This window comes from Mesoplodon densirostris, chromosome 4 (assembly GCF_025265405.1).
Source record: "Mesoplodon densirostris isolate mMesDen1 chromosome 4, mMesDen1 primary haplotype, whole genome shotgun sequence".
Classification (NCBI taxonomy): domain Eukaryota; kingdom Metazoa; phylum Chordata; class Mammalia; order Artiodactyla; family Ziphiidae; genus Mesoplodon; species Mesoplodon densirostris.
Window position 1 is genome coordinate 80000347 of NC_082664.1, and position 24006 is coordinate 80024352.

Here is a 24006-nt window from a genome sequence, read left to right on the forward strand (position 1 = left end):
ATGTCGATTGCACAGTGGTGAGAAACCCAGTAGCCCACCAGGTGCCCCTTGCAGTTCTGATGCTCTGATGGAGCATCTTTCCCTCTGAAATAGGTGTTCACTGACTCCCAAAGGGCTCCAGGTGAGGTCTGGCTAAACAGGATATAGCTAAACTTAGAGTTCTTAGGTGTCAGAGGAAGCACAGTATCTATTTTCTTTTGGTTTGTTTTAATTTTGTGGGAATCATGAGATTACTAGAGTCTAGAAGTGAGGGCTTCTGCAGATATGGAATGAACTAGGCTCTGAACTGCAGCTGCTACAACATCCTGCCCAATCCCCCCCTCTATCCCCAGCCCCAGCTCGGCTCCAAGACTCCATCATCTTTATTCACTATTCCACTTGACTCTGCAATGTCACCCCGATAGGTGGGTGTAGGCTTATCTGAACCCTCACGTGCCTTTGCACTCTGCATTGGCTTTATTGCTTTAGTTTTACTGCTGCTACCTTCCCATCTTTTAGTAGTGTTCCTCTCCACCCCACACACGTTATATCTAGATTGGTATTTTCTGTAAGTCATTTAATGGAGAATCCCCAGAAACAGGGCTTCTCAATCTTTTTCAACCCACACCCACTCCTATGTTTTCTCACTCTCTCTTCTGTGCATGCCCGCCTGCCAAGTAGTAGGTATCTTGTTCTCCTTGTGAGTGTGTTGGGGGAGAGGGTGGGGATCTACAACCATCTCCCCCTTTTTTTTAAAGATTCTTGGCTGAAGCATTGTGGAAAAATTGATAGACCCCAGAGGTGAGGTAAAGACCCTTCCAGCACCCAGAAAATTTAGTATTTCTGCTGTAGATGCAGCCCAAACTCCACCAGAAGGAAATGGCCTTTCTGAGTCTGTCTTTCTGATGGAGGGTCCCTTTCTTTCCTGCCTCAAGTCGTCATCCTCTTTCCAGGAGGATCTCTTCTCCTCCCAGGGACTCTGAGCCCTCACCATCCAGCTCACCGCCACCACCAGATTCTGTCTCCTAGGAAACCCCCTGCTACTTCCTCCCCCAGCACCCCAGAGAAACATCAGTCTCCGTTTTTGCTTCCTCACATTTTCCACAGCCTTACCCAGTAAAGCTTTATACCTTGTCCGACATTGCTATTTTACCATTACTTGTGGTTTTATTGTGGAAAATTTCAAATACACCCAAATGTAGAGAAAGAGGTTCAATGAACCGCCATGTGCCCATGACCCAGCTTCAACAATTACCAATTTATGGCCAATCTTGATTTATCTATACCTCCAATTCCCTCCTTCACTATCACTATTATTGGATTATTTTAAAGCAACTCCAAGATATCTTATCATTTTATCTGTAAACAATTCAAAATTTATCCCTAAGAGAATTGTTTTTTAAAAATATAGCCATATAGAGAAGCAGGCACACAGAGCAATGGAACAGAGTAGAGAGCCTAGAAAAAACCCCACCCACCTACAGTCAATTAATCTATGACAAAGGTGGCAAGAATATACAAGGGAGAAAAGACAGCCTCTCTAACAAGTGGTGTTGGAAAAACTGGACAGTCACATGTAAATTAATGAAGTTAGAACACTCCTTCTCACTATACAGAAAAATAAACTCAAAGTGGCTTAAAGATATGACATGATACCATAAAACTTCTAGAAGAGAACATAGGCAAAACATACTATGACATAAATCATAGTAATGTTTTCTTAGGTCAGCCTCCCAAGGCAAAAGAAATAAAAGCAAAAATAAATTAATGGGACCTAATCAAACTTAAAAGCTTTTTTACAGCAAAGGAAACCATAAACAAAATGAAAAGACAACCTACAAAATAGGAGAAAATATTTGCAAATGATGTGACCGACAACGGCTTAATTTCCCAAATATACAAACAGCTCATACAGCTCAATATCAAAAAAACAAACAACCCAATCAAAAAATGGGCAAAAGGCCTAAACAGACATTTCACCAAAGGAGACATACAGATGGCCAACAGGCACATGAAAAAGTGCTCAACATTTCTAATTATGTGAGAAATGCAAATCAAAACTACAATGAAGTATGATATCACCTCACACTAGTCAGAAGGGCTATCATCATAAATCTACAAACTGGGCTTTCTTGGTGGCGCAGTGGTTGAGAATCTGCCTGCCAATGCAGGGGACACGGGTTCGAGCCCTGGTCTGGGAAGTTCCCACATGCCACGGAGCAACTGGGCCCGTGAGCCACAACTACTGAGCCTGCACGTCTGGAGCCTGTGCTCCACAACAAGAGAGGACACAACAGTGGGAGGCCTGCACACCGCAATTAAGAGTGCCCCCCCCGCTGCAACTAGAGAAAGCCCTTGCACAGAAACGATGACCCAACACAGCCAAAAATAAAAATAAATAAATAAATTAATTAACTAAAAAAAATCTACAAACAATAAATGCTGGGCAGGGTTTGGAGAAAAGGGAACCCTCCTACACTGTTGGTGGGAATGTAAATTTGTACAGCCACTATGGAGAACAATATGGACGTTCTTTAAAAAACTAAAAATAGAGCTATCATGTGATCCAGCAATCCCACTATTGGGCATATGTCCAGAGAAACCATACTTCGAAAGGATATATACACCCCAGTGTTCATTGCAGAACTACTTATTATACAATAGTCAAGACATGGAAGCAACCTAAATGTCCATTGACAGACAAATGGATAAAGAAGATGTGGTACACATATACAATGAAATATTATTCAGCCATAAAAAAGAATGCAATAATGTCATTTGCAGCAACACGAATGGACCTAGAGATTATCATACTAAGTGAAGTCAGACAGAGAAAGACAAATGTCATATGATTTCACTTATATGTGGAAACTAAAAAAAAAATGATACAAGTGAACTTATTTGCAAAACAGAAACAGACTCACAGACATAGAAAACAAACTTATGGTTTCCAAAGTGGGAAAATTAGGGATAATTTTAGGGATAATGAGAGATAATGAAAATTAGGGATAATGAGAGGGATAAATTAGGAGTTTGGGATTAACAGATACACACTATTATATATAAAATAAATCACAAGTTCCTACTGTATAGCCCAGGGAACTATATTCAATACCTTAGAATAACTTATAATGGAAAAGAATCTGAGAAAGAATATATATATATGTATAACCAAATCACTTTGCTGTATACCAGAAAGTAACACAACATTGTAAATCAACCATACTTCAATAAAATAAATAATAAAAAATTAAAATCTCATAATATCTCATAACACCTAAATACCACCAGTCATTACACAAATTTCCCCAGTTGTCTGATCAGTGTCTTTTTCATTTGAGTCAGGATACAATTAAGACTCACACATTGTATTTGGATTGTGGGTCTCTTAAGTCTTTCTAAATCTATAATAGTAGTTCCCCATCTATTTTTTTATTCCTGCCATTTATTTGTTGAAAAATGCTGGGTCGCTGGTCCTGTAGAGTCTCCCCCATTCTGGATTTTGGTGATTGCTTCCTAGTGGTGTGTTTAACCTGTTTCTAGTAGCAGGGAGTTAAACCCAGTGGTTCAGGTAAGATTGTTTGGGCAAGAGTATTTCATTGACAGTGCTTCATATTAATCACACCAGGAGGCACATAATATCTATCTCTTGTTTGATCTGATTGACTAGTGGGTTCAGGTGTTGCTGGCCTGGTTGATCTATTAGCAATTAACTCTTCAGTCTTTCACCTGGTGGTTAGAAGTCATTGATGATTATTGGCCATGACAATTTTCTTTTGAAATCCACATAGGAGAAGTTACTCTACCCTCTTCTTTCTTTCTCAAGGGCCCCTCACGACAAACTTGACTGTTCCTCAGTGAAGACCAACGTGGCTCACACTACTCCTCTCAGCAGTGATTTCTAAACTTTTGTGAGGTCACAGATCCCTTTAAGAATCTAGAACTTCTAAAGAAAAAAAAACCTACCAGGTATGCATGGGTATGCATAGGCACACAGAATGCCAGTGTCAGAGGCTCTTGGACCTCAGATTCAGCCTGCACTCTATAAGCTTGTGTGCAGCTTTGACCTCATACCCAATCTTACTCCCCTGACCTCCCCCTCTAACTCGAGGACTTTACCTCTCGCATTAGCGATCCTGTCTTTTGTTCTCTGACTTTACAGTTTTTCTACTTCCTCAAGCCCATTGATCTTCAGCTCCACTCAACTCTATTTCCTGTAGTTGCCACAACGGAGATGTGATTCATTGTCCCTCGAAATTTTTCCTTTGCCGAGAATCCAAACTCAGCTTCCCTCAGGTAACCAACTCTTTACCTTTCCCTCTTGTTTTCTTTTGTACCTATTGAAGCTTATTTCAAGCCACCTCATTTCCACTAATCTTTTGACCTTTCTCAGATCATTGATCCAACCTGACCCATTACAGAGCCTCATGTCTACAATGGGGCATCTCAGGGTTGCTTTCCCTCATGTTGTAGAATCTTGACTCCTTGGTGCTCTACCGTGTGCCAATCTGTGGGGTTCACTCTCACGTCTGCCCTACCTGCCCTTCCTCCCAAGATGCTGACAGTGGCTGGAGAAGGTTACTAAACAATGTTGGCAGGGTCCTTACGAATTCAGACTAAGTTATTAACTGGGCTCTCAGAGCAGTTCTTGCATTTTCATTCATCCTCTCCTAATTTCCTATTTCTGTGCAACTCAAGATGTTGCCCATGGACCAGCAGCACCAGCATCACCTATGAACTTATAAGAAATGCAAAATCTAAGGCCCTTCCTGGAACTACTGGGTCAGAGTGTGCATTTTTAACAATATCCCCATGTGAATCATATTACATTAATGATTGAGGAGCACTGTCCTCTGTGTTCTCCACAATGCTTGTTCTAAATTTTTCTCAGAATACTTTAACTTATTCTTGATTTCCCCTATGGATGACTGCATCAGTCAGGGACCAACCAGGAAAACAGAAAACACTCTAAAGATTTCAAACAGAAATAATTCAATGTGGAAAATGGGTTATACAGGTGATAGAAAGGCCAGGAAGCCAAACAGGAGTTGGTGAAATAACCCAGAGATTAACAATATGGCAGAAGCCATGGCCTCCTTAGGCTGCAGGGACCAGTGGAAGAGGTGACATGACTGGGGCCCAGGGGCCAGGCTTACCTGGCAGGAGATGGAGCCTCAGAGAAGATGCAGCTACCGGGAGCAAAAATGAATTACCTTAGGCTTCCCTGGTGGCGCAGTGGTTGAGAGTCCGCCTGCCGATGCAGGGGACATGGGTTCGTGCCCCGGTCCGGGAAGATCCCACATGCCGCAGAGCGGCTGGGCCCGTGAGCCATGGTTACTGAGCCTGCGCGTCCGGAGCCTGTGCTCCGCAGCGGGAGAGGCCACAACAGTGAGAGGCCCGCGTATCGCAAAAAAAAAAAAAAAAAAGAATTACCTTGTTTTCTCCCATTTTCTCACCTTCTACTCCGCCCTCAGTGACCTCACGTTAAACCCAGCCAGAAGTCAGCTGACAAGGCAGCCTGTGAAACAGGGGAGGGCAGAAAAGGCATTGGAAGGCGAACAAGCCTAACCCAGGCACAATGACCTCCCCTTCTCCTGCTTCACTTCTACTTCCTTCCTCATGACCTCAAAGCATGTCTTTAGCCATTTTCCTTCCTTCTGTCCAATCTTGGAGAAAGAGATGTCCTTTGTCCTTTTTCTAAGAGGACTGGAACTGGTATAAAATGTAATTTAAATGCCTACAAAACACAGAATCCATAAAGGAGACCCTCCCAGCTCTATACGTCTCTAGGACGTGAGGGAACTCTCTCTTAAAATCAGGTGATAATGATGCTTCTGAAATGACACTACGGGTTGTGGAGAAATTGCCTGGTGAAGCACTCTAGGAAAAATGCCTCCTGTCGTAAAACAGGGGCCAATACCTTTCTTGATTTGTATAAGTAATAACAGACTCACATGCTAACTAAATATGGACAAGCTATTTCCATTAGACAAGTCACTGACATTTGGATTTAATATGCAGTTATTAAAATTAAAATCAAGAATGATCTTTCTCCCCGAGTCCTTTCTCACTGCTGTCTCCCTCTTATAGACAACGAAATTGAGGCCGATGATATCAAAGCCTGAAACCATCATCTCTTTTACAGTGAGGTATAAAGAGCACAAAAATAATCTCACCAGTGAACCGATTCCTGCCAGCCTTTCACTGATTTTTCTGACTTGGGAAGACTCGGCTGAAAGAAAATTGCCTGCCTCTTCAGAAGCATGCAGGAGAGCACGTCTGCATCTGCCATTCCAAGCTTTGAAAGCAGCATGGAGCTGACTGACCTACTCAGAGCTCATGGATTGGATGCTTTGCTGCCTGAGGACCTGGCTGGTGTCAGTGTGAGTCCCCAGTGCGCCCCCCAGAGCCCAGCCCTGTGCCTGGCACATGGTAGAAACAATGTTTGCTGAATAAAAAGTCAGAGTCAGCAGACCTTAGTCCCGGAGTACTGACTGTGTCACTTTCAGCTTTTCGTGGAAGCTGAGTCTCAGTCCCACCATCTGTAAAATGGGAATAATAATACTCCCCCCTTTTACTTCACCGTATTTTTGTTAAGATCAGATAAGATCATATTTGTGAATTTGTTCTAGTAAGCAAAGAGTTTTTATAATGCTCTAAATTAAAAAGAAATTCACATACTCATTCTTGCATACACATTTATTAAGATGCAGCCAAGTGAAATGTGTCAGCTCCTCCTGGGTACAATCTTCTTTATTGGTGTGTAATAATGCCCAAGGGCTGGATTAACTACATAATCAAAATCAAATGCCAGCCTTTTACAGACTTGGCCAAAACAGTGCCACCCGAAACACCATTTTAAACTGTAAGAAATCGGAGGACATTTCATTCGTTTGCTTTTTATTGTTATTGACACATACATTTTAATTTTAATGCTCACTGCAGCTCCACATTTAAAGAAAAAAAGCTCTAATTTAGCAGTAGGCAGAGCTATCAGTGTGAAGGACAATAGGATATCAAAATACAGCTGCTTTTCATCCATACTTGTCTAAATTAGAAACATGCTGCCATTCACAGGGGCTCTAACAATGCGTGCACATAAGCAACACCAAGGAGGTCTAACAGGTCGTGTGGGTTTCCACTCAGCATCTTCACTTTACTCTGGGTCCTTATCCTCATCTGAAAAATGAGGGACTGACTTCTTCGCCACAACATTGTCCAGCTTCTGTCCTTGCAGATATGGATTGACACTCTGAAAAATATACATGGTTGGAGTCATATGTGAACACCAGATACAGACATCGCACAGAAGAAATGAACAAGAATCGTTTCTGGCCTATTGGGTTAACAAGGTAACAGTGGTGCCTACTACCTACCAGATGATTACTCCAGTGCACTAATCAATACCTCAGTGGCCAGAGAAACATTGACTGACAGATGTGTCTGTCTTTCACACAACTATTTCACACAGCTAAGTATCAGATACAATTTGGCTCCATCCCCTTTTTTGGCATAAAGATTTGAAGTGAACCAGCTAAGAAACCCTCACTATTAACTTAGATACAAAGCCTCACATGAAACAGAATTATTATCCTATGGCCTTATTTTAGGGGAGAGAGAATGTGAACTGCATTAAATCATTTTACAAGAAGAATGTCCTAAAGACAATGACAGAGCAGGGCCAGATAGGAATTAGTATCTGCAGAGTGGTCACAGATCACCTGTTGCTGTGATTGATTCTTTCAAAGCAGTATTCTACTTAAAGAGGATGCATCAGGGGCTCTAGCAATCATTTTCACCTTCCCTCAGTCAAATTCAAAACACGAAGAAAAGGCCTCCCTGGTGGCGCAGTGGTTGAGAGTCCGCCTGCCGATGCAGGGGATACGGGTTCGTGCCCCGGTCTGGGAGGATCCCATATGCCGCAGAGCGGCTGGGCCCGTGAGCCATGGCCGCTGGGCCTGCGCATCCGGAGCCTGTGCTCCGCAACGGGAGAGGCCACAACAGTGAGAGGCCCGCATACCGCAAAAAGAAAAAAAAAAAAAAAAAAAAAAAACACGAAGAAAAGAAGGAAGTTATACAGAGAGCTCCTTTATTTTTGACTCAAGACTCCACCATCTGAAATCCTTTTCAGCTGTTGGTATTCTGAATAAGTCAAGGTTTTTCCATTCCTTCTCTAATCCATATCTATTTTTTGAGGTTTGGATTTGAACTAGTAACTGGAGCTTTACAACATAGTATTTAGCAAGCAGAAAAAATTCAGAAGTTTTGGAAGATACTTGTTTATTGAAGTTGCCTGCCAATAAGTGAACAAAAACATAAGAAAGAAGCTGTAGTTACAAATAATCAGCAATCCCATCACACCTCTAGTCCCCATGGATGAATGGAGGCATTTTGCAGGGGGTCTGTCTTGCCCACGGGACGTTGTCTGCCATAACTTTTGAAGGGTGAGCAGACATTCTCCAAAAGAGAAGGCCTGGAATCTGAGTTTAGTATTTATGAATGTCCTTCCACATTCTGACAGGTAAAAAGCATGAATGATGAAATGTCCCACACATTCTGCAAAAATGCATTCACGAGAATTGCAAGCAGAGAATTACAAAGTATGCAATGTCCTCATATATCTGAAAAGTGATATGTCACCAAATAACAGTACTTTGCTGGGAAGCATCTTTAAAATATTTTAAATAACTAAAATACCTTTTTATATCAGGAATTGTCAACTGGAATGGCCTGGCCTATCCCAGGGAATCATATCAGAATCTCTGGCTAGGTGGAGCATGTGTGGACTGAAAAAGCATATTTACTATTATAAATATTTTGATTGTTTTTTAGTAAAAATATATTTTACTAAAAATTCTAATATATTTTAAAAGGATATGAGATATTCATGTTATCAAATATGGGAATAAAGGGTTGATAAACTCTTTAAATAATAGTAGATCTCAAATAGCAACAAGATACATCTTAAGAGTTAAACAGTTTGCGAAGTCATTTAAAAGGTGAATTGACCCTTTACTCTTGAAGCAACTAGGAATTCAACCAGATTTGAGCAAGTATAGAAATTTGCATAAAACCACCTGAGGCTCTGTTGTAACTCTGGGGAGAATCCCTCCTGGTAAGGGACTGTCATGGCAGCAAGTCCTTTGGCCCAGACCCAGAACATGCCAAATGATAGAGGGCAGGGGAAGTGAAGTAATGAGGAAGTAACAGGAGCAATCACTTGTTTTTTTTTTTTAATTTAAACTACAATAGTATTTTTTTTTAATATTTATGTATTTATTTATTTATTTGGCTGCACTGGGTCTTAGTTGCGGCATGCGGGGCTTGAACTTTCTTGATAAATGTCTATGAGTATTGGATCCTACACATAAGAGTAATAATAATGCTGATACTTGGTTTTAATTATCCTCTGAAGAACTCAAGGCACTTAGATATTTACCTTCTCCCTTGGGTGAGAGACTGGCTAGGTTACACAGAGAACATTATTGCCACTTCACAACCGGCAGAACCACTGGGATGGGATCCCTGCTTTTAGTGACCTCTGGAAACCACAGCAGATGCTGAGCTTCATTGGAGAAAGCCTTGATTTTTCACAAAAGCCCATAATTTCTTTATATTGATTCGCACACTTGAGGGAGTTGTTTAAAGTCTTCAGTCAAGGTGGGAACACCACCTGAGGCCTGATGACAGGGGAGGCAAGCTCTGTTTCTCCACCAGACCTGAAAGGCCCCTGGTTTACGGCATGAGCATGGATCTTTGTATCAATAGATGCCTGAGAGTAGGAAGAACTTGATACCTCTGGGTCAAAGTGATCATTATTTTCATAAACTCTAAGCGTTCCCTATGTGGAGGAAGTTGAAGCCAAAGTAAAATCCTTTATAACATGTTCTAGCCAGAATCCTGAGTTTTGGTAATCACTGGTCTCATGGAAAAATGACCTAAATCATGACCCACAGTCATTAACTGAGTCAGGGCAGAAGGAATAGTGAGGCAGGAAGTAGAGGCGATTAAAGCTTCATGCTAAGTAACTCATTTTGGTACGGTCATTGGTCTGATTTGGAAATGTCCTTGTTGTGCCATGGGGAGATGCTCAAGCCATCTTACTGGTAAATTAAGGGTATTCTGAGCTCTTGGAATAGAATTTCTTGATGTCCTCTCAAGACCGCATTATACCCTTCGGACAGTTCCTGGCATCATCTGCCACTAGAAACTGTAATCACCCAAGAAAAACCCCTAATAACACCATTAAGTCTCTGAAGATCTGTTTACTAGCAAAACTTTGCTTCTCAAATAGAAAACTGGCCATGGGTCTTGTGTATTTTGTCAGGCAGCACAGGGGCTTGGAACTTTCTGTTTCAGGGACCTGAGGAATTAATGTTGAGTCCAGGAAATCCACACCTCTCAAAGCATTCTCTGCCTGGATTCGGCAAAACTATTCAGAATGGCCACAATTACCACTGTCCAGATTCCCAAATTTTGCCAGGATCCAGGCACTTGCTATTCTAAATAAACAGTCAGTAGCCTTGGGTATACAGTTTGGTTTGTATATTTTAACTAAAACAGTTACTCCCTGGCAGCACTTGGCTATGTAATAAGCAGGACTTTAACTTTTTCTTCCATCTGATCCAAAACAAATGGCAGGTGGTTTTGTCTAGTAAGGCACCAACCACTGACCACTTGTTCAGTCTCAACACCATAAAATGCATTGTAAACCCAAAGCAAATTGACATCAGCTTCACAAGAGGCGTCACTGTAGTGGGTAAATGCACAGCACCTTGGGCAGCTCAGAGATGGTTAATAACTAAGCCTGCAGTAAATTCACCAGTCAGCGAACAAACATAATGGATCTAGTGAATTTTTACATCATCCTGGCTAGAGCAAGGGAAAAAAGTATGTAGAAGGAATGAGGTTTGTTCATCTCCTCTTCTGCCCCTACATTCCTTCAAAATTATTGCCTGGAGCAGGCAGCTCAACACTTCCTGGCTCCTGTCTCGAGTTTTTATAGAATTGATGCAGAGGTGTGAGCAGTTTCCCCCAGCGGCCTACAGACCCTTTGAGGAAAGACATACCCTCCTGTACTCTCCGCATCCCTACACCCATGGTAGGGATGCAATTGACATTGTGTGAGTGCAGTGGAGCTGGCGGAATTGCCACAAAACTTAGCATGCCACTAAAAATCACATGCTAAAGCTCGCAGAAACCAAGGGCAGACTTGTTAGGCATGGCCCTTGTCACTCGGGACCACTGTTCAGCACATGAAAGGATTATGTTACTTTCCAACCACTGAGGCTAACAGCCTGTCAACTGCCCCCGCTCAGAAAGCTCCAGGCATCCCCACAGCCCGCCAGCCAGCCAGGCGTTACCCTCCGCTTGCGTGTCTGTCCTCCCTTCATCTTCTCATAAAGGAGCTTCTTGTTCTAGAGTGGGGAGAAAAGAAAACACAAATGCAGAAGTATGCATCACATTTGGTCAACATCTATTTTACACCTGGTGTGTCCCCCTGGATATTTGCATACACATATTTTGGAAACGAAGCCAGATGAAAGGAATGCCATGGCAGAAAGATAGACCACGAGAGAAAAGCCGGTGGTTGTACCGATTTTAATAAAGTACTCTGCAATGCCCCGAGGCACACCAGTGTCATCAACAATCACAGAAACAAGAAAATACGACATTCTAACACACAAGGGGCACTGGAGACCCATCTCCTCACTTTGAACAGGCTTTGTTTAAAACAAACAACTTTATCTTATTTTACTTTGGTATCTAACTCCCTTTTTATGAGCTGTACACATAAATCGTTCTCTAGAGTAGGGTCTGACTATTAGTAACAATCCTCTGTGTAAGCAAATGAGACACCTGACTTCTGTGACCCTTCCTCTTGTGGCTTGAATCAGTGCCCCCAGTCAAGGCAATGGGAAAACCATTCGGTCTATAACATTTTTAATAGAGTGAACCTTTTAAAAACTGCCAAAAAACTTCTTGGCAGAAGGAAAGTTGTGTTGGGGCTGGGCGGTGGGGACAGGCTCCGTTACCAAGTTTGTGTAAGTGTTTCCTCATAGTGTTGGATTTCAAACACGTAGTGGACTTAAATGAGCTCTAGAATATCAGACGCATGCTGAATAGATTTCAATTCTGTTGGGATTGCAAGAGACAGAACACTTAACCTGAGGGAGAACGGGAGAAGGGGAATTGGGGGCTTTCTTAGGTTGTTGTTCTATTTGATTTTTTAATCAGAAGGGAGATAATGTATAAAAGAGGTGATTCATCTTACTCTAAATAAAATACCCTGACATTGATTGAAAAAAAAAAAGGGAGACAACAGAGTTCTGGTAAGGAACAAGTTTCTACAATCCTAGTATCTCCTGAGCTGTCTGGATATCAAATTTTTTTCATGATAGGCTTGCAAATGAAAATGACAAATGCCAAGAATGAGCTTCATAGTTTTCATGTTCATTAAAATCTACTCCACCCACAATTTACAATGTGCATCTCTTGCTCAACCTCAGCTATGCACGGAGGCTGTGTCAGGGCGTCAAGGAGCCTCCACAGCCCCAAAGGCCGGTCCTGGCCACAGCTTCCATCTCATGCTCATTTGGAGAACTGATCAGTTTAATCTCAGAAGGGAGAAAAGACAGACTTGCAGATCATTCACTCGAGGAATGAGGATATTGCTGTGAAGCTCATTCCCATTGTCTGTACTTGCCTTTCTGTGGATGAAACAATTCCTGATGCAAAAGAATGTCCTGGGAGTTCGTGCTAAAGCTGGGGAAGGGGGTTGGGAGATGGGGGCCAGGAAAGAGGCTTCTTCATGTGCATCACCGGGATCAGCGCCTGAGTGGGAGGGAGGGCACAGGGGCCCACGAGCTGGTACCATGGGGTGGGACAGACAATCAGCCATGGCAGAGGTCCACTGTGCCACCAGCAGGGTTAAAGACAGCAGCATTTTAGTTACTCCCCTTTAGAAGGTCGTGGGACAGGTTATACTCATAAGAGCCTTCATTCAAAAAGAAATGCAAAGGTCTGTCAAGTCTTCCTCTCAAGGATGGTCCCTGTGTTTCCCTAAGAGCACAGGTTAGGATCAGCAGGATGCTTTCCAACCCCTGCCTGACAGTGGCCTTGGCATTCCCGATTAGCCCCGCTATCACATGGATTTAAAGGCAGGGACTGGCAGGGGGGTGAAAGAAGTATACAAAAACGAATGAGAAGAAACCAGCCCCTCTCCTGACACCCATTCCCTATTGGTGGGGTGGGGAGTGGGGAGCAGTGAGCCTGTTTTCCAGGTGAGTAGCAGGTTTGAGTTCATGGAGACAGCTTTCCATGGTGCCATCAAGATTTTGGACAACTGCCCAGATCTTGGCTTCAAATTCCATTCCTAAATGGAACCAGAGAGGCTTCTTAGAGAAATGTCTGATTCTAGGGCTAGGGCAGGGAAAGTACAAGGATGAATGAAGTTGGGATATCTAATTGGGCCAGAAAGTAAGGAAGTACTCAAAAGTGATGAGACATAGTGAAAGGAAAGAAAAGCCAGCCTGCAGAGACTCCCACTGGCTAAATCTAGGACAGTTTGAACAGCAAAATAAATAATAATAGGAAACAATGAATCTATACTGATAATAAATTTTAAAACAAATAAATAAACGGGGGAGCAGGGAAAAAAATCTTGCTTTCCAACCAAGAATGCCAACCAAGAAATGCCAAAAGAATAGTAGAGTTTTTTTAAAAATCACCATTTTACAACTACCATAGTTATCATTGATTCTGGTGAGTGTCATCAATGGATACTAAAATTGTTAGTTGAAAGTTTAATGGGTACAGAATATTTATACAGCCTTGAAGTAAATCTCCATAGATCAATGATTAATTTCGAAGGGAAAGATATTGCTTTTACACTGGAGAAACTTGGCAAACACCACGTTGCCCAAGTCACCACCAATTCTGGGACAAACTGGCTTCATGGGCCTCCCAAGGGAAACACTAAGAACACATCAGAAAGGCATAGCTCATGTCTAATGACACGGACATGAAAGAAACCCAAACTGAAGAGCATGCGACTCTTCAGACACATTGAGGGCATGAAAGATAAAGAAAGGCAGAGGGTCCTGTGTCTCATTTCTCCCATGGCTCAGGTTCATGGCTCCGTTCAACTGCATCTGATTAAAGACCTGAGCTGCTGACGAAAAGATGTGGAAAGCACTTGGAAAGGAGAAACATTTGCTTTCGAGACAACTTTTTCCTAAGTGAGTAACACTCAGCAATGAATGTGTGGAGGGGGAGATGGCTGACATCTATGGTAGCCAGCCTTTGGTATGGCCGCTCAATGCTGTGGATACATACATCGTCTGAAAGACAACCAGTCCTAGATAGGACTCGACAGGACCACTGTACAGGACACACTATGAGCGATGAGCCAAGAAAAGATAAGGAATTTATCCAGTTTTTACAGGACTCTCAGAGTTGAATGGTCTGGTTCAAATCCCAGCTCTGCCAATCATCAGCTCTTTGGTATTGGGCAGGCTATTCAAACTCCCTAAGCCTGTATTTTCTCATCTATAAAATGAGCATGATAGGGAAAGGCAGACTGAATGAAATAATTCATGTAAAGTATTTAGCATAGTGTCTGCCTCACAGAATGTGCTCAACAAATAGGACTATTTACTATCTTATTCTAAAATACAACGACTATTATCATCACCTTTGTATTTCCATCACCTAACACAGAGCCTGGAAGGCATATGATGTGCATTTAATAAATGTATCTTGATGTATTAACAAAGAGAGAGGAATGCAGGAAATTAGACAGACACTGATATTTATAATATGTGAATCACTGCTCAAAACCCAGCTGAGCTCCAGCTAATATCAAAGACAGGGAAACATTACTAGCAAATAAGGAATCAGGGTCTTGTGTGCAGGTCTCTTGTGAAAGATAATTCTTTTGTTAACTTAAAGGGTAGTGGAGCTTAAGACAAGCTTGAGACCATCATTCTTCATAAAGACTAAGGAAAGCTTTGGGACCCCAGCTTGCAAAAGCAAGACATACTCAATTCACACTTCCATGCGAAGATCAAGCACATCATGTTTGACTGCTCGGCGGTAATGAGAAAATAAATGAAGGAAACTTAAGATTAAACAGACACATAATTACAGATGAGAAAGGTGTGTAAACATTGTTCTTGGTCATTGATCTTTACTAGTCCTGACTTCTAGTCTTTGGCTCTGATGTAGACAAAGAATGGGAGTGACTGAGAGAAAACAAATCAGTATTTAGAGAAGGAAGCAAAAAAGAATGAGAGGTGGTGGCTGGCCTTGTCCTGGACTGCTGGGAGTGAGTGGAACGTGATGAGAGAAATCTGTAAAGGTTTTCAAGAAGAGATGAGGAAAGTTGGCAACAGAGACGTTTCCACCTCTCCCACTTCCTCAGTTGGGCTCTCTGCCCTCACTCAGACTGTTCTCCATTTCCCCCTTGCATCCTTTCCCTCATTTCCAGCCTACCAGTCATGCGAGGTAGACATGTCACCCTAGAATTCAGGGCTGCCCTTTTTAGTGTCTTTGACGTCCTCAATTGTTATCATACAATTGACCACGTGAGTCCTCAGTCCTGGGTCTTCCTCTACCCTTCTCTTCCATTTTCCCCAGTAATTTAACCTGGTGTACTCATGGTATAGCTGGATCAGGAAGCTGAACAGTGCTAAGTTGGGTTCATTTTATTTTCATGCAATTCATCACAAGATGGCAAGCTCATCGAAGACCACTACCATGCTGATGACTACTGTGTATCAAGCACCTAGCACAGTGCCTGGAACAAAGCAGTCTCCATCCTGGCCCTTGCTTCAGTTTGGCACTACTTTTGCCCATCTCTTATGGATTGCTTCCCAGTGCTCTGCTGTGCTCTTCTACTATTTCCTACCCTGTCTCTGCTTCCTTCTTTCTCTGATACCTCCCTTTCTTCTTCCTTTCTTTTTTTTTTTTAATTCCCTCAGAGGAAATTTCTTCTCTTTCTTATAAACCTCTTTCCTCCTCATGCTATGTATATGCCATATATCAATTCTAGTCAGTTCCCTGGCCCCCTTTGAAATGTCTTGGATTCTCATTGTGTTGGTGAGATTCACTTAAATTCTCTATGTTCACAGCCTTCATAACTAGAATTACCTTCTCTATTTTTTCCTGCCTTTAGTCTCTTCTCTACATATTTCATCACTCCCTATGCCACCCTAATAACTTTTATAGAAGACTTTCATGACTTCAGTCTCCTATTCAAGAACCTATAGATGATTGCCTATGTAATTCAACATATTTAAACACTGCTAGTAGGCTTCAGGATGGCTCTACAAATTCTCCCTAACAGAACTGCTTATGAAAAAAGAAGAGAAATAGAATAATGCATAATGGAAGAAGCAAAATTAACTTAGAGTGTATTGTTGCTTTGTTGTTTTAAGACAGGAAACATGTGCATGTTGACAGCAGAGGGAATCAAACTGCTTGGATGATGGAAAAATGAAAGTGGTTATTAATGAGGAAGGACCTCTCTCTCTGAAACAATGTAAAAGGAAGTCAGAGAATTTAGTCCTGAGATCACAGTATTCCTAGTAAAGTAGGCAGCAAGCCGGCTGCCAGTAATGAGCTGAGAAGAGACCTATAATTTTAGAGGGGCTTACGCAATTAGGAGTATCTCCTCATTCCTCATTCACTCACTCCTTCCACAGATGTATTGACCACCTATGTATATGTGAACTAACACTTCTTAGTATTTTTCCACTTTGCTCACATGGCTTCAGCATTTGATTACATCATCCAAGCCACAGGAAGATAGATCTCTCTCCACTCAGTTGTGATCTTGTTCAATTCATTGTTCCAGCTTGTTAGGATCTTCTTGAATCCCAACTCTGTCATTCAGTGCTCTCCCTTCCAACTTCGTGTCTTTCTGAAGAATCTGATAAGTTCATGTTCTATAGTTTTTATTACAAATATGTATAAAAATGTGGAGTGGGATAGCGCTAAGACACACAGGATACCATGTGAAATCGCTTTCCCTCTTGACATGGACTCTTTAAGAAGCTCCCTTCTGGTAATGTTCTCCTGCCTAGGTTGTATCCCTCTACTTCTTCAAACAGGAGATCATGAAAGAGCTCATCAAACACTTTGCTGAAGTCCAAATGCACCATGCTCACTTCATTTCCCATATCAAGCTGGCAAGTAAACGAATAATGCTGGCAAGTAGAAGAATACAATTAGATTGACAAAATTGTTTTTTAGCAAACCTATGCCAAATGGTCATGATTTCTCTTCTAAGTGCTTATAAACAATTTCTTTAACTGGCAGTTATAGATTCTTGCCTGGTATTGACAGCAAGTTCACTGCTACACATTTTGGAATTTATCTTCTCTTTACATAGAGCAGAATTACATGTCTGTTTCTCAGCTTCTGACATGGTCTTCCCTTAGTTCTGCAGGGATCATCTCCCCCAGTCTAGAGATAAAACTTGCAAATTTTCTTAGTATCCTTTTTTTTTTTTAAACAAGAATATCATATACTTCCTATAAGAGCTGCATGAAACACTGATGAGACTTTAGGACGTGCTGTGACACAGGCTATGGAGTAGACCAGAGTAGAAGCCTCTGGGACTACAGCCGATGAGACTGGTTCAGGTCCCTGACTCTTCGGATGGATTGGTGTATTGAGCCCTAGACAGTGTGTGGGGTTTGGAATTAAAGTACCTCTCAACCAGAGATTTCTGGAAAAAATCAGCTTCTAAGCAATTTTCCTTCTCTCTCCCCACCCACGTTGCTCATCTTTGCCATCAGTACCTTCAGAGTACCAGAGTATAAGACCTATTAGCAATTCAGATTGGACTTACCCACTTGCCCAAGCCTGGATAGTCATGTTCTGGATCAAAAAGGTGCTGGTGTAACTGGAATTCTCGACTGAACTCTGCTGTGTCAGGGGTGTTTTCTAGACATCCATCATCTACTGCAAACAACAAAAGGTTTTTGAGGAACAGCCATGACATCTATTGTTATTCTAAGAGTTAATTTATTAAAAACAACTAGGCACCCAAAGGTCAGAATCTATTTACATCAGTCACTCTAAGTCACTTTCCTTCTGGGATTTGCTCATCCCAGACTCCCACTCCTCTCCTACCCATGGCAGAGACTGGTCAGCTGCTCCCCAAACCCACTTCCTATTCCCCGTCAGCACATGGCTAATTTCCCAGCCTTGCCATGCAATCAGGTGGAGTCATATGCCTGGGTTTGGGGCAATGGAATGTGGGCAGAAGTGATGTACTCCACCTCCAGGCCTGGCCCATAGAAACCTTCTATATGACCCCCTCTCCTTCTCTCCCCAGCCCCCTGCCTTCTGTCGGTCTGCTTGCTACATGTTGCCGACCAGGGCAGCTGTAGATGTCAAGTGCAAAGATGAAAGATGGCAGTCTGTGTTGCTGAACCATCCAGCCCTACCACACCCTCACCCACCTTTGGCAGGACTTCACACAAACGAGAAATAAATTTCTATTGTATTAAGCCACTATTATTTTTTATCTGTCATAATGGCAAGTATTTCCTTCACTGGTACTTCCATTCCACATGACTCACTCTGTTTTCTCTTGGGTGGGCTAATTAGAAATGATTCTGGCTTCTTGGAGAAAGTCATTATATAAGAACAGTAATTATTAGACAGTATTTGATGTTGTGTGTTGTAGTGGTAACAGGGTAAGCCTGGAGTCAGAAAGCTAGACCCAAGCTCAGGGTTCAAATCCTAACTCATGAGTGATAGATGGGTTTAGTTTCTTGGGAAAGTTAACTTAGTCTAAGTCCATTTATTCATCTATGAGATGGGAATAATCAAAGCCTTACCTTACAGAGATGATCATATATAGAGCATCTGGCACATAATAGGTTTCCTCCATGTTTTAGTTCCCTTCTCACCATCTTTCTTTAAATGACAGTTCATATTATCAATGCTCTTTGAAATAAAGCATGTCTTCCATTCAAACCCAAGAAAGGTTATCCCTCTTGGCTGCTGCTTTTACCTAAGCCCTATCATTACTAGACACAATACTCTGAAAATAAGCCATTTTTTTTCTGTCTCTAATGTGTTTTAGACAACAGCTTTAAAAAGGGGGGCTGGGGAGGGATGTGAATTTTGTGCAGGACTAGAATGAAAGAGAATTCCTTTCGAAGAGATAGTGAGGCATCAAAGTCAGTACTAAAGGGGGATCTAATACAATCAGCCAGGTAGTCTGGTCTCTTGAGACTGCTCTGACGCCTTCCAGCAGCTTTAAGCATCCAGTCTCTCAGCCCTTAACAGCATGAAGCTCCTGAGGAAGGCACTAACATTTGGAACAAATCCCTAGTGTGGCTCTGACGTGGCTCCCCACTTCTCACTGAACTATTTCTCTAACTTCATCTAGAGCAATTAACACGGAGGAAAGGGATAGCAAAGCAAGAGAGGTCAGGCAGTCTGCATATGGCAGCGTATGTCAGCTTAATGAAAAGACAGGGAAGGAAATGGCAGGTAATCTCAGACAAGAAAAGTCCTGGGAGCTGGGTCCTTTTATCCAACTCTATCAGCCCGCCCTGACTGCTCCATCTCGGAGCTCCTAAGTGCTCCTAATTATTGCTTGATCACATAGATCTATATATTGCTTTTCTTTCAGGATAAGCTAGGACCACATTGAATTTTTTTTTAAGACACTGACTATGTCTTCATTTTACAGATGAAGAAACTGAGGTCCAGGAAAGTAAACTGACATACTATGATTAGGACAAGAACTCAGATCTCCTGGCTCAACCTCTGGTTCTCTTTCCATTCTCCAACAACACTTCTCAAAACTTTGGTATGCTCCAGAATCACATGAAAGGCAGGTTAGAATATGAATTTCTGGGTCCTACCCCTGGAGTTTTTGATTCAATAGGTCTGGAGTAGGGCCTGAAAATCTGCATTTCCAGTAAGTTTCAGGTAATGCTGATATTGTTGGGACTATATATTAAGAACCACTATATTATATGATATCGAATCAATTTAACCAAATCCCCATGGAGCCTGAACTGGCCTTTCTTCCTTCCCATCCAAAGTCCCACAAGCAAGTAAAAGATGGCTGATTCAGATTTTCCTGTAGTCCTGGGCCAGCGTCCCTGCACTAGCTTGGCCACAAACAAATACTCTGGTCGTCCCAACCCAGGATGAAGCCTCTGTCCCCCATGGAAAACAGAGACCTCACCCTAAATGAAAAGAGGAATATCTTTCAGAGAGAGCCTGTATTGTGTTTCAGAAAAGCTGAGAGGCCAATACTGACAGAATTTTCAGAGCAAGGCAGCATGACATGGTGGTTGCATGCACAGTCCTGAATCAGGTAGATCCGGGTTTGAGCCTTGGCTCAACTACTTGCTACATGGAAAACCTTGGTGAAGTTACTTTCTAAGTTTCCTTATATGTAAAGTAGGGAAAATAAGTACTACCTAGTATCATTATTAGGTTGTGGGGAAAAGACTACTCTGTTGCTGGAAGAGAGTACAAGCCCAAGGAAAGAGATTCATTTCTTACTAGTGGCAAAGCTATTTATAATCAGGATGATATTTAAGGAGTCCTTACTCTGTGCTGGGTGCTGTGCCAAGTGTTTAACATGGATAATTTCATTTAATTCCCCAATAATCCCCATTTTGCAAATAAGGAAACTGAGGTGTAAGTGGTTCACTAACTTGTTCGAGGTCACATATCTTGACCTTGGGTTTGAATTCCGGTAGTCGTCAGTCTAGAGCCGCTACTCTGAACCACCAAGGTAAGCTGCTCAAAGCCCAGCATAAGTGTAGCACACTCACCATTCATTCTCTTTGGAATTGGGTGGTAGGAAAGTGGGAGCGATACATGAGGAGCAAGGAAAGTTTCAACCTTCTCCCTTAACCAACTTCTTCCCTTCCGGGGTCCCCTCTCTCTCACGCCACCTCCCAGCCCCCAAAGAAATATTTCAGGATAGATGCTCACTGGTTACAGCATAGTTGAAATATCGATTGTCAAGAGGAGGTAAGGAGAACAAATGAGCATGGACCATCCACATACTAAAAAGTTCCAAAGACACTAAAAGTGGGCAGCGATTGTATCATAGAAGAGGCAAAAAAAAAGAGAAAATCCTTCTCCCTTTTTATTAAAATTGGAGCAAGTGCAGAAAAGAGCATCAACTCCCAAAGAGGGAGAGAGACAGAAGATAAAACCTTGGCTAGGGGAGTCTTCTGTGGGTGTATCGGAACACCAGAAATCACCAAGGGTTCTAGAATCAACTTCCCTTTCCAACCACATACAAATACAGAGGGGCTCATCGGAATAGAAATACTATTTCTCTGGACATGTGCAGCCAATGTTAGAATTTTTAATTTCCTCCCAAAGGCTCTACATTTCATGAGAACCCAAGGGCATGCCCACTACCTGTTTTTCCAACTGGACAGGGATTTGGAGGGTCTGGGTAGCCCTGATCTTCACTGAAGTCCTTGGGAATGTTGTCACCGGTCAACTCTGCCACAATGTTTGGGATGTTGCCAAAGGGACCCAAGTGCTGAAGACCTTCATGAGCTCCACCTGCCAGGGAATCAGAAGTAGTTCATTTCAGTACAATGACATTCATTTCAACTAATATTTATTCGGGCATACCATACAGACAAAGCACTGTGCCCTACGCTGTGGAGAGAAAAAAGGAAATCCAACAGTTCCTACCCTCTAGGGGGTTAAAATTTTAGTTGTGGAAACAGACACACACTGCACATATATCATTTCCACACAGGGCACACTGTATATGTGCTATAATAGACATGTTAAAATATAGCATTGGATCCGGAGCCTGTGCTCCGCAACGGGAGAGGCCACAACAGTGAGAGGCCCGCATACCGCAAAAAGAAAAAAATATATATATATAGCATTGGGAGCAGAGTAAAGGGAGAGTTTCATTTGGCTGATAGGATGGGGAGGGCTTCTTGAATGAGGTGGAGCTTGAGTGGCACTGACACAGATGGGCTGGGGGTTGGAAGCTGGGCATGGAGCTCAGGGAAGAGAAGGGGATGCAACTGGCATCCAGGTAAAAGAACAGGCTGAATGACAACCAATTACCACAAAAAAAGGGAGATGAAGAAAAAGGTCTTTGTCCTCTTGCCATTCTAGATCAACCACTTAAAACTGGGTGCATTTACTTCAATTTTCTTCTCTGCACATCTTTTTATATCTAAGTGTTTATTGGTTTTCCACTTACTATTAAAGCATGTGGCTGCATGGTCTCTATCCCCTTGATTATAAATGAATATGTAGTCTTCTATCCAGGGGCTCTACCACAACATTTTAATCATTCCCACTTTGTGGGATGTTTAGTGTTTCCCAATTTACTCTTGGGCATTTAATTTTTTCCATATTTTAGATTAGTTTTCCTTAGGAGAGACTCCCAGAAGTCAAATTACTGGGTCAAAGGCTATAAATATTTTATGGCTCTTTATATTGCCAAACTGTTTTCCAAAAAGGAGGTATCAATTAATAAAATATCATCAACAAAATCTGAGAATACCATTTTTATAACATCTTAACCAGCATTGGGGTCTACAAAAATAAAGTTTTATGTTGTCTTTGCTAATTTAAAATCTTTTAGAAGAATTACTGTTTTACTTTGAATGTCTTTGATTACTAGCTCAAATATTTTTCCATGTGTTTATTTACTAGCTTTAATTTCTTTTCTGTGAGTTGTCTGTTTATGCTCTTGGGATTTTAGTGTTTCTCTTATCAATTTGCATGAACATTTTACATAATAAAGATATCAGGCCTTTGGCCATTACATTTCCTGCAAACACTTCCCCACGTTGTCTGACTGAATTCTGGTTATTAAATTTGTAATATCGATAGTTTGCTAACATAAGTTTTTAATATTTATTCACTCAGACTTGTTGTTATCCTTTGTGATTTCTTCTCACCTTCTAAACTTACAAAACTATTGCCACTTCAAAAGTACTATCAACATTTAGATATTTCTTTCAGTTTTTCTATTTTTAAAATTAACTCTTTGGTACAGCCACTATGAAAACAGGGTGGAGGTTCCTCAAAAAATGAAAAATAGAACTATCATATGATCCAGCAATTCCACTCCTGGGTATTTATCCAAAGAAACTGAAAACACTAATTCAAAAATATATATGCATCCCAATATTAATTGCAGCATTATTTACAACAGCCAAGATATGAAAGCAACCTAAGTGTCCATCAATAGATGAATGGATAAAGAAGATATCTATATATCTATATCTATATGTATCTATCTATCTATTGAGAGAGTCAGTGGAATATTACTCAGCCATAAAAAGGAACGAAATCTTGCCACTTATGACAACATGGATGGACCTGGAGGGTAGTAAGCTAAGTGAAATGCTGTATGTTTTCACTTATATATGGCATCTGGAAAACAAAACAAATGAACAAATATAACAAAACAGAAACAGATTTGCAGATACAGAGAACAAACTAGTAGTTGCCAGAGAGGAATGGGGGTGGCAGGGGGTTGGGTGAAATAAATGAAGGGGATTAAGAGGCACAAGCTTGAGGTTATAAAATAAAAAAGTCACAGCGAGGTAACGGGCAGCACAGGGAATACACTCAATGATATTATAATAACTTTGTACATTGCATAATCTATAAAAATATTGAATCACTGGGACTCCCCTGGTGGTCCAGTGGTAAAGAATCTGCCTTCCAATGCAGGGGATGCAGTTTCGATCCCTGGTCAGGGAACTAAGATCCCACATGCCACAGGGCAACTAAGCCCATGTGCAAACTACAGAGCCCATGCATTCTGGAGCCCATGCCACAACTAGAGAGAAACTCAAGCAGACTGCACGCTGTAACGAAAAAGATCCTACGTGCCTCAACAAAGATTCCATGTGCCACAACTAAGACCCGACGCAGCCAAAAAAAAAGGAAAATAAATAAATATTTTTAAAAAACATCGAATCACTATGCTGTGCACCTGAAACTAATATAATATTGCAAGTCAACTATATTTAAAAA

The 24006-nt window shown here is 41.7% G+C and overlaps 1 protein-coding gene across 2 annotated transcripts in view; it reads right to left on the bottom strand.

Moving 5' to 3' along the window:
* Positions 1 to 6692: 6692 nt before the first annotated feature.
* The window catches only part of SCG5 (secretogranin V), a 55595-nt gene continuing 38281 nt past the window's right edge, over positions 6693 to 24006 (bottom strand). The window contains exons 3-6 of one of the 2 annotated variants that reach the window (XM_060096568.1): positions 21400 to 21549; positions 17837 to 17946; positions 11343 to 11396; positions 6693 to 7231 (exon numbers count right to left, since the gene is read on the bottom strand). In XM_060096568.1, coding sequence (XP_059952551.1) covers positions 7136 to 7231; positions 11343 to 11396; positions 17837 to 17946; positions 21400 to 21549 — 410 coding nt within the window. In that variant the 3' untranslated portion in view covers positions 6693 to 7135. Of the gene's footprint in view, positions 7232 to 11342; positions 11397 to 17836; positions 17950 to 21399; positions 21550 to 24006 lie in introns of both variants that reach the window. The other variant, XM_060096567.1, reaches the window with a different exon arrangement.